This window comes from Macrotis lagotis, chromosome 3 (genome assembly GCF_037893015.1).
Source record: "Macrotis lagotis isolate mMagLag1 chromosome 3, bilby.v1.9.chrom.fasta, whole genome shotgun sequence".
In the NCBI taxonomy this organism is placed as follows: Eukaryota; Metazoa; Chordata; class Mammalia; order Peramelemorphia; family Peramelidae; genus Macrotis; species Macrotis lagotis.
The window spans coordinates 295308424-295320049 of record NC_133660.1 but is presented as its reverse complement, the minus strand read 5'-3'; the positions used below and the strand labels follow the sequence as shown (position 1 = coordinate 295320049).

Here is an 11626-nt window from a genome sequence, read left to right as displayed (position 1 = left end):
GATAGATAGATAGACAGATAGATAGATAGATAGATAGATAGATAGATAGATAGATAGATGATGTTTGCCTACTTATACACATCCATTCATTTTTGCATAAAATGGTAGCCATCTCTAGAGCAGTGGGGAAGGAAGAAAGAAAAAAATACATTCAGGTGATAAATTTATTATATATTTAAAAGGAATAGCAAGTTGTGCATAATTTTGCACTTTCATGTGCAATCATTTTTCCATTATTTTATAAAAAGGTGTGTTTTATTAGATAAATTTAAGATAAAATAAAAATAAATATTTTGTATTTATCTTTCTTTCAAGTGGTAGGGGGAGTAGAAGGGAGACAAAATATACTTGATAATTGATCATTAATCTGACTGGACAATTTGAATCTGGAAGTAATAGGAAACTATTTTAATTTATTGAGAAAGGAAATAACCTGGTCAGGTTTAGACCTTGCACCTTGGTAGGGTAAGTTGAATAAGAATTGCAAGACATAAGGCAGGGAGATTAAATTATCATATAACTTTAATTTCTTTAAAACTGCTCTACCTGAAAAGATGATCAGAGCTTGGTCTCTTTTTAGTCTCATCCAGGATGAGAAGACTATGGGGTTGAGGAAATTTCCATGGTCAGAGGGAAGCTGAGTCACGATTACAGTCTAGAGAGTTAGAAGTTGACTTGTGAGAGAATAATGGAGAAATTAAGTAATTTTCCCAGAATCACACACCTTCTAAGTGCTAGAGGCAGGATCCGAAGTCAGTCTTCCTGACTCCAGCTCCTATATTCTATCCATTATACCAGCCTACCTTTCAAAGTAATTTCCAGCCAACATGGATTTGAACCCTAGACCTAAGATTAAATAATTTTGAATGTATATGGGTAGGGTGTGTTAATATGATGCTTTAAGGAACACTAAGGATAATATACAAAATTCCCAATAGGCGGGGAAGATAATAAAACTCCTTTGCCAAGAGGAGAGAAATAGTCATCTCAGCAAAGCTCCTAGATACTGTGTTAAAATCTTAATGTGAGTGAATTTATGATTCTTGCTAAGAAATAAGTGTGTGTGTTTGTGTGTGTGTATGGCTACTTCAGCATCCTTGATTTTTCTTTGTAACCTCTTTTGATTAAATGTTTTATACTGTTGATTTTGTGAGTTAAACTCAGGTGATCTGTAAGAAAACACCACTGGGTGGGTGCTTAAACTGTAGTCTTGCTTACCAAATAATGGGGAATAACTGAATAAGTGATGGTATATTAATGATATTGGAGTAATGTTTTGTTAGAAATGAGCCCTGGAAAAAGAGAAGACTCCCAGTTCTGGGAAGTAGGACATGTTACAAAAGTACTAAGTAAGTGAGGTAACTCCTTTAAAAATCGACGACTCTAATGCCTATTAAATGACATCAATTAAATAGAAAACTTTTTCTACTTCTTAACTCTCAAAACAACTTATATGGGTTGGAATTTACATTTTCATGTTCTTATTGGGTTTTTTTTCCTTGAAGTATGTAGAGTCTTAAAGTCTCAGGTTTAGAGCTAAAAGGAAACAGATTTCATTTACTTCAATCCCTTCATTTCAGAGATGAAGAAACTGAGGCTCATAGTAATCTATCTGTTATTTATTCATAAATTGTTCTTGTATTATAATAGGTATTATGCTCCAATTTCTTATTTTTTAGCTTCTATCTATGTTATTTATGCATTTCAATATTATCTTGTAAATGGTATAAAATATTTTCCAATGTCTAATTTCTGTCAGGCAGCTTTTGAGTTTTCTGAACAATTTTTAAGACCAGATAATGAATTCTTATCACAAAAATTTAAATATCTAAAGTTATCAAAAAGAAAACTAATATAATCTTTGGCTACTGTATTTTGAACCTTGTTCCACCTTTTGATTTCTTAATTAGTTCTAGATAGTTCTGACAATTTCTTCCTTATAGACTAGTCTGATACTCCTAAACATCTTTCCTTTACACTTAAAAAATTAATACCTTTGATATTCTTGACCTTTTGTTTTTCTAAATGGATTTTTTTCAACCTCAGTAAAATAATTTTTAGTCATTTAATTGGGATGGCAATGAATAAATAAATTAGTTTACATAAAATTATGATATTTATTATATTGGCTCTGCCTAACCATGACAACTGATATTTTTCAACTATTTAAATCCAATTATATTATAAATTTTAACAAATATTTTATAATATATTTATATAAATATATTATATGCATAAATAATATTATATAGTATAATGAAATTTTATTCTATAATTATGCTAATGTAGTTCCTGGGTTTATTTTGATAGGTATATTCCCAATAATTTTATAATGTTTGCATTTTCTTGCATAATTTTATTAGTAACATATAGAAATGCTGATCATTTATGAGTTTTTATTTTTTATCCTGTTATTTTGCTAAAAATCATAGCTTTCACTAATTTTTAATTGAATTTTAAAAATTTTCCAAGGATAATATCATACCATCTGCAAAAAAGAGATGATTTTATTATCTCATGGGCCATCATGATTCCTTCAATTTCTTCTTATCTCATTGCTACTACTAGAATTTCTAATAGAATACTGAATAATATTGGTAATGGGAATCCTTGATCCATTCTTGATCTTTTTGGGAAGGTTTCTGGCTTATGTTCATTATTACATTCTGAGAGTTTTAGTTAAATTCTTGTCATTTTAAAGGGAAAAAAACCCTTTATAGCTATGTTTTCAATTTTTTTCTGTGTTTTTTATAGGATTGAGTGTTACATTCTATCAAAAGTCTGTATCGATGGATATAATCATATGATTTTGGTAATATTTTATATTACATTATCAATCATGTTAATAGTTTTAATTAGGTTAAAACATCCCTGCATTCATGATACAAATCCTACTTAATTACAATGTATAATCACTGTAATATATTTGTAAGTATCCCTACTAGTATTTTATTTATGATTTTTGTGCTCATATTGATGAATGAAATTGATTTATAATTTTCTTTCTTTTTGCTTACTGGTTTAGATATCAGCACAATATTCATACTATCATTTCAAATAATTAATTTAATATTTGAATTAGTTGGTCTTTAAATGTTAGGTAGATTTCACTTATAAGTCCCTCTAGTCCTTATACTTTTTTCTTTGGAATATCATTAGTAGCCTGTCCAATTTCTTTTTCCAAAAATAGGTTTGTTATTATATTTCTTCTTCTGTTTTGTTATTCTATATTTTTGTAAATGTGTGTCTATCTTGCTTAAATTATTAAATATATTGTCAAATGATTGGCCAGAATAACTCACTATAATTCCTTTAGTTCATTTAGTTACTGGCATATTCACCCTGTTCATTTTTAATGCTAGTGATTTGCTTTTCTTTTCTCTTTTTTAAAAATCATATCAAAATATTGTTTATTGTTTATCTATTTCAGTAAAACAATTCCTAGTTTTATTTATTAATTTGAAACTATGTCCCTGTCCATACCCTTTGATCCAGCAGTACTACTACTAATTCTCTATACCAAAGAGACCAAAAAGAGTTAAAAACAACAGGGGGGCGGCTAGGTGATAAAGGGTGGCAGTGGATAAAGCACCAGCCCTGGAGTCAGGAGTACCTGGGTTCAAATTTGGTGTCAGACACTTGATAATTACTCAGCTGTGTGGCCTTGGGCAAGCCACTTAACCCCATTGCCTTGCAAAAAAAACCCTAAAAAAAACAGGGAAAGTCCCATATGTGGAAAAATACTTATAGCAGTTGTTTATGTGTAGTAAGGAATTAGAAATTGAGGGGGTGACCATCAATTGGAGAATGGCTGAACAAGTTATGACATGTTAATGATATGGAATACTATTGTTGTGTAACAATGCATGAGCTCTCAAACATTAGAGAATCATGGAAAGGTTTGCATGAACTGATGCTGAATGAAATGAGGAAAAACCAAGAGATGATGATATTTGCCCCTCATTCTTGAAGAAGACCATGACATCAGGGGAGGTGATGCCAAAATAAGCTCATTAATTGGATTTGAATGAGAGATAGTTGAGGTAAGTCACCAGACTCATTTTCTTCTCCAGAGTTACCAAGAGACCATTGTTCACATTATCAACAACACTGTGAGATGATTGACTATGATGGATGTAACTCCTCTAAACAATTCAGTGATTAGGGACCATCCTGAGAGATCTCTTATGACAAATGCCATCCACATCCAGAGAAAAAAATCTATGGAGACTGAATGCAAAGCAAACTACATTATGTTCATTTTTAAAAATTTCTTTTATGAAAGGAATTTCTGTTATGATTTTTCTTAATAACAGTTTTTCCCCTTACTTCTAGTTCCTTTTTATAATAAAACTAATATGGAAATATGTTAAACATGATTGTAGATGTACAATTTTACCTAGATTGTTTGCTGCTATAGAAGGGTGAAGGAAAGGGAGGATGGAAGGAAAATGTGGAACTCTTAAACTTGCAAATGGATGAATGTTTAATACTTATTTGTATGTAATGGGAAAATAAAATAAAATTTAAAATAAAATACATGTTTGACCATATTATATCCATGCTCAAAAAAATCTAAGAGGATTTTAATTGCCTCGATGATAAAATACAAACATAATTCAGCCTGAAAAGCCTCATTCAACCTGACTTCTACCTGCTTTTCTACAAGCTTTTCTGTATACTAATACATTATTCCTTTTATCATAATCTGAAATGACTTTCTTACTGTTCCACACATCATACACAGCACCTCAACTTCCATTTCTGGACATTCACATTGGTGAATGCCTAGAATGCTCTACCCTTTAATGCTGCCTTGAAGAATCCCATACTTCCTAAAAGAATCTGCTCAAGAATTATCTTTAAAAAGTCTTTCCTGAGTTGTCCTCTCATCTCACCCCTGTGACTGATGCCCTCCTAGAGATATATCTTATTTCTTATATATATATATATACATATATATATATGTATATATATATATATTCATATATGTATGTATATATATGTGAATCACTACATATTTTCATATAGAATTGAAACTCCTTGAGAGTAGGGTCTTATTATATAACTTTGTATTTGAAGTGACTAGAACAGTGCTTGGTGCATATGAAAGGCTTAATAATTATTTTTCAATTAACAATGGAACTGCTAATGACTAGATGTATAACTTTGAGCAGTTCATATGACATCTTTAGACCTAAATTTCCTTCTCTGTAAAATCAGAGGATTAAACTGGAAAACCACTAAGATCCCTGCCAGACTTAATTTTCTGTGACTCTTATAGCCCTCTCATACTCAGTTTCTTTACCTGTAACATTGGGGAAACAATATTGTATCACTGGCCTCTTAGGCTTACTCTGAAGATCTAATGAGATCCAAAGTGATTTATACTGTTGGAGTTAAGAAGACCTGGGTTCAAGTCATATAGCTCATGCATTCTAGTTATGTGACCATGGGGAAGACCCTTGACTTCTCAATAGCTCATGAGTAATTCTCTTTTGTTTGCCAATCTGTATAACTGGAAATCAATGGAGGCACTTTTAGCTTTGGAATTCCTCAAATCAATGAAATGGAAGGTCCTGACTAATCTTCCCCATTGTCTATATCAATGTTGGGGCAAACCCCTGCTGCCAAGGCCCATTTGAATAGATATAAAAAATTAATTAATTCACCCCTAAAAGGTTGCTATAGTTACTGAATGTTAAGTTCCACCTGTGGCTGCTTTAGTAACACCACACCACTATGGCCTTCAGACCAGAGGTTCCTTGATCCTGGCCTATATGAAAGTATTTGACATTAAATGTCAACTATCAGCCCCAATGCCATCACTACCATAATTATCAATAATATATTATAATTCTGTTAAGATATTGAGCTCTTACTGATAACTTGTATAGTCAATTAAGAGAGTGGCTTCAGCAGCCCTGTGTGTTTCTAAATTTTATTCATTTGTCTTATTCTTCATATTTGAGATCTTATTTATATACTGAAGCAATGAGATGGGATGATCTCTGAACTGATCCAATAACTAGATATTAAAGAAATTCAAGGAAAGAAATGCCCTTTCCTTAGACACTTCTCTGACCTACTCCCCTGAAATACAAGGCCCAAGTCATGTACAACTTTTGACAAGAATTTTCACGGCCTCTTTTACTTCCTTATTTCTTAGACTATAGATTAAGGGGTTCAGCATGGGGATCATGATACCATAAAACACAGAGGCCACTTTATCATTCTCTTGAGACTCACTGGAAGAAGGCTGCAAATACATATAAGAGAGTGTCCCATAAAAAATGGTGACAGCAGTCAGATGGGAGGCACAAGTAGAGAAGGCTTTGCGTCTCCCTGTGGCAGAGGGCATCCTCAAGATGGCAGCCAAGATGTAAACATAGGAAAAGAACACTACCAGCAATGTGCTTACCAGATTAAAGCCCACAAAAATCATCAATGACATGATATTGACATCAATATTAGAACAAGAAAGGGCCAAGATTGGGGGCAGATCACAAAAAAAGTGATTGATGGTGTTGGAGCTGCAGAATGAAAGTGAAAAGAGCAAGCCCACTTGTGTGGTGGCATTCAGGGAACCCATAATATAAGATGCGGTGAGTAATTGGATACAGGCCCTCTGGGACATGACTATTGGATAGCGGAGAGGGTTACAGATGGCCACATAACGATCTACAGCCATGGCAGCCAGAAGGTACAGTTCACTTGAGACAAATATGCCATAAACATATAATTGCATCACACACCCTGAGAAAGAGATAGATTTATCTGAGACCAGGAAGTTTAGCAGCATCTTGGGAGTGATAGCAGAAGTATAACAGAGGTCAATAAAAGCCAAATTTTGGAGGAAAAAGTACATGGGAGTGTGAAGGCGAGCATCACACTTGATGAGCAGAATCATACCAAAATTAGCCACTAAGGATATAACATAGATGATTAGAAACACAAGGAAGAGGATGTATTGCAGTTCTGGTCTAACAGCAAATCCGAGTAGAATGAATCTTGTCACTCTGGTGCTATTTGCTTGGATCATGGCTTTCATAACACCTGCAAAGGAAGGATACAGAGAAATGGCCAAAGAAAGTTTAATGACCTCAAACTGAGAATGAAATAGAATTTAATTAAATGTTAGATCTTATTTAATTGAAATATTTTGTTTTTATATCATCTTTACTTCTGAATTTATCCCTCCCTATCCTTGTCCCAAAGAGCCATCCTTATAGCCTTAAGACTGAAAAAAGAGTTCACCAAAATCAACCAGCATTTCAACTGTGTCTGAGGATGATTTGACATTTTCTTTGATGCTCTGAATTTGATTTTCTAAGGTTACCACATAAGAGAGAGGTTAATAAGTCATAGTTTCCTTATGATTTTTAACCTGGCTCTTAAACAGTTTCACAAGGAGTATAGGCATGTTAGTTCTCAGTCATTCTGGCCTGGGAGGAAGATTTATTTATCTCACACCCTCAAGTTGGCAAGATAATTTACATTTATATATTTTTAAATTGAATCCTAACAATTGCCCTAGGACATTGGTGTTCTTATTCCCTCTTATCCTCATTTTGCAGGAGAAAAAATTAGGCAGCTAGAGAATAAGTGTTTTGCCCAGGATCTCAACTCTGATGGAGGATATAAGTTTTGAACTCATATAAGACTGTAACTCAAAGTTCAGTACTATTTCCTATACCACTGAGCTGCCTCCTTCTTGTTAGATGTTAAAAAAAAAGTCCTGCTAGAATTCTAAAAGAAATTATTGGTATTGGTAATGCTGGTCATCCTGGAGGTTCTCTCATGACATTTTTTTTTCTTTTATCAGAATCAAAAAGGGTGGATATTGAGGATATTTTGAGTCAGTGAATCATAGACTTTGAGAGTTGAAAAATGAGCCCACTAGTCAAAACTAGAAGGATTCTCACAATGGAAAATGTTAGTTCTCAGTGAAGGAATCTGAAACCTCGAAATTAGAATGATGTGGAAGTGGACATTCAGTTCAGAATGTCAGAACTGAAAAATTTACTAGAGTTGATCTAGTCAAGTCTCTTAGTGGTACTGGATTAGAAAACAGAGGCCACAGGGAGACTCCATGATTTGTTTGAGGTGACGCTAAACTATTCTCCTACTGTGAGCCAATGTCAGAACTAGACTAGAGGTCAGTCATCCTGCCATCCAATCAAGTACTTGCTTGATTTTTTCATTTCATCTTTCCCACACTGGAGGTAGGACAGTCACTCATCTCTCAAGGGCACTGGTAATTCGATTTCTGACAGTGCAGTCCATATCTTCTCCTACAGCCTGGTGGCTTCCCTGATCTTCAAGGTCATTCAGGGGGTTTTAACCTCAAATCCCACTGTGATTCTAGTCCCACAGCAACTAAGAACTACTGAGTTTAAGGGATCCATCAACCTCAGCATCCTTCAGAAATAGTGATTATAGACATGTGGTATAAACATCTAGCTCCATCCCTCTTCCTGTCCCCTACTTTCCCCGTGTCACCTTTACCTCCACATGGCTGTACATACCTCTGTACCCCTACTACATAAGTCAAGGATATACCCATGTCCTTAAGTCATATTTCTACAGTGTTTGCCCATAGGAATCCTTGTATTTTTGTGCCTTAAATGATGTCCCACTATCAACTCATCTCTGAACCACTATGGTAAGAATGTCACCCTGCTACAGCTACTATGCTTCACTGTTATCTATTAGCCCAATTCTTTTGTTTCTTCTTCCAATATAAAAACAAAGAGATTAGTGAGTTGTCAGAGGGAAAGTTTCAATATATCTTGTTTCTATCCCCACCAAGCTTATCCCTCCTCCCAACTTACCTGGTTCTATTGGTGGCATCTCAATGCCCTCCACCTCCCAGGCTCAAAATCTGAATCATTTATTCTTATTTCCATTCCCTCATCAATCACATCCAATAAATTTACAGGTCCTCTTGATTCTTCTCATAATAAAACTTTTGCCCCATCCTGTTCTTTTTAGTCACATGGACATTCGAATTATTTAGTGTCTCAGCATCCTGGGTCTGGGCTGTTCAGTTGCCTCTTAAAGATTCTCTTTCTTTCCAATGTCTTCCTTACTCAACTGTCCTTCCCAATCTTGTGCCTCAGGCACACAATGCCCCTGTCCTTCTCCAGAATATCCAATAGCTCTCCATTGTTATGGATAGTAATTATAACATGGAAATACGTTCATCAATTATTTAAGGACCTGACTCTCTTTTCTAAAGAGTCATTTCTCCTTCTCCCATATTATACCCTCTACTTTCTAGCTGGACTGATGCCCTAGTTGCTCTCCAAAATAAACTTGTCTTCTCTTTTCTCTATGAAAAGCAACAAGTTTCTGCTTTTTTAAGTTTCCTAATTCTTTATCTTATCTTTCAGAATCCTTCTTGTTCCTTCAAGGCCTCATCCTTCTCTGAAACACACAGTTAAAAAGCACTTTTCTCCTAAATTTTACTTTTTCCTCTGACCCTGCCTTTCTCTTCTTTCTTCTTTCCTTCCTCTCTGTCTCCTTTGCTTCTCATCATTCACTGCTTCATGTATTATATTCTGTAAATGATATATTCTGCTCCTTCCCTTTTGGAGTGAAAGACAAATATCTTGAGCACCAGGACAATGTGCTTTTGATCTTTGTATCTCAAGCCCTGAACACTAGACTTCACATCTACAAATACACAGGAGAGTCAATTAAGAGCAAAAAAGAACTTTAGGGGTAATCCAGGACAACCTTCTCATTCTTAGTAACATTCATTGAATTAATATACTCATTTTGCATCATTTTCCTGTAGATATCTAAGTGGTGTGATAAACTGAGTATTTGTTATACTCTAAGAAAGATCTGAACTGAAATCTTGCCTCAAGCACTAGTTTGGGAATCTGGACAAGTCATTTAATCTCCTCTTAGCTTCAGTTTCCTCATCTATGAAATGGAAAGAATGACACCTACCTCCCAGGATTATGAGGATCAAATGAGGTAATAAATGGAAATATGGTCTTCACAGACCATAAGGTGCTATAGGAATCCCCAGAAAGGAAGATTGGTGAGTTCACTGAAGTTCAAAATCTTAATACCTCTGATCCCTGAAGGTGATCTTTCTCTTCTCCCTTCTCAGTAACTCTGGAAAATCAGATCTTCTACCTACTTACCCCACCACTCATTCCCTTTACATTGTGACCTTTCTGGGGGCAAGAGGCTCCTGTCCTGATAGGGGACTCAGAACCAGTCCCTCTGTCTCTCTGACCTTAATCCTCCATACTCTGCTTCTTTCCTTAGACACTCTCCCAAGTTCATTCAGTCCATTGGTAATAATAAGAAATTAGTTATCTCACTCTAAGTTACTCTGTTCCCATTAGGTCTAGTTTGAAGGTGACATATCTCCAAACGTGAGCCCACAAAAGCCTGCTACATAGCACAGGGACCTTCTCTCCTGAGCATCTCTGGACCCAGAGGATGAGGAAAGATCATTAGAAAAAGTGATCATTAGCAACTCCCCTTCAGATTTCCCAAGAGTACTGTGGTTTTCCAATTACTCTGGAATTGTTATTAATGATAATAATATATTTCTAAGATCCTTTATATTTTCTAAGACCACTGAACTTCTTATTTCTCATAGCACAGTAATATTTCATCGTAACCATCTACCACAATTTGTTCAGCCTTTCTCCAATTGATGGTCATCCCCTAAATTTCCAATTCTTTGCTACCACAACTAGGGGCACCATAAACATTTTAGAGCATCTTAGAAATGGACTGATATTGATATTGCTGAATCAATGGTGACAACAGCTGATATTTGAAACAATAGGGTCTAATGAGCTCAATCAAATGAGAGAGTATGGAGTAAAATAGGATCTAGAGATCTGTGTCATTGCAGTATAATGATCAAGTAAGTGCTAAGTAACAGGCTTGAGCTCCACGATCCACTGATTTCGTCTCTTCTACATACAAATACTGATACCCCCCCAATGTTATAACACCTTACCTGGCATCTAACCCTCAAGTCATTTCCCTAAATTTCTCCTTCCTTTCAGAGCCAAACTCCAACAACAACAAAAACAACAGCAACAAATCTGAGTTTGTTGCTACCCCTAGATTTAAGGCCTATTTGGTAGTTCTTCTCTGGAGGACTTTGCAAAGATACTCTGGGAAAAAAATATCTCATGGTAATAGATGTGGATGAATTTGAACTTTTCCCCCTACCTTTTCCAGCTCTGCTATATTCCTATCTCACATTTCCACTTTAAATCTATTGCCAAGCCCTTTTGATTCTATCTTAGCATTTCTCATAGTAGTTTCTTCTCTGCTTACCAAGCTCTCATGATCTCTCACATAGATTAATGTCCCAACCTATTAAATGGACTTTCAGTCACTCTCCTTTCCAATGAACCCTACTTTTGGCAGCCAATGAAATCTTCTTCAATCCTTACACCCCATCTCTCCCTTCCAAAAATCATTCTCCATTGCTGGTATTCATTCCTACAATTTCCTCTCTGTGCATCTTAATTTCCTTCAAATCTTAGTTCAAATGTCATCTCCACAAAAACAACTTCCCTAGTGCACAATAGATGATAGATCTCTTTATATCCTCAGATTATCTTGTTTTCACTTGTTA

At 35.0% G+C, this 11626-nt stretch overlaps 1 protein-coding gene across 1 annotated transcript; it reads right to left on the bottom strand.

The window, feature by feature from the left end:
• Positions 1 to 6112: 6112 nt before the first annotated feature.
• LOC141516772 (putative olfactory receptor 5AK3) lies at positions 6113 to 7042 on the bottom strand. The gene has a single exon (XM_074227749.1). It carries the CDS (start codon positions 7040 to 7042, stop codon positions 6113 to 6115), a length of 930 nt encoding a protein of 309 aa, XP_074083850.1.
• Positions 7043 to 11626: the final 4584 nt, after the last annotated feature.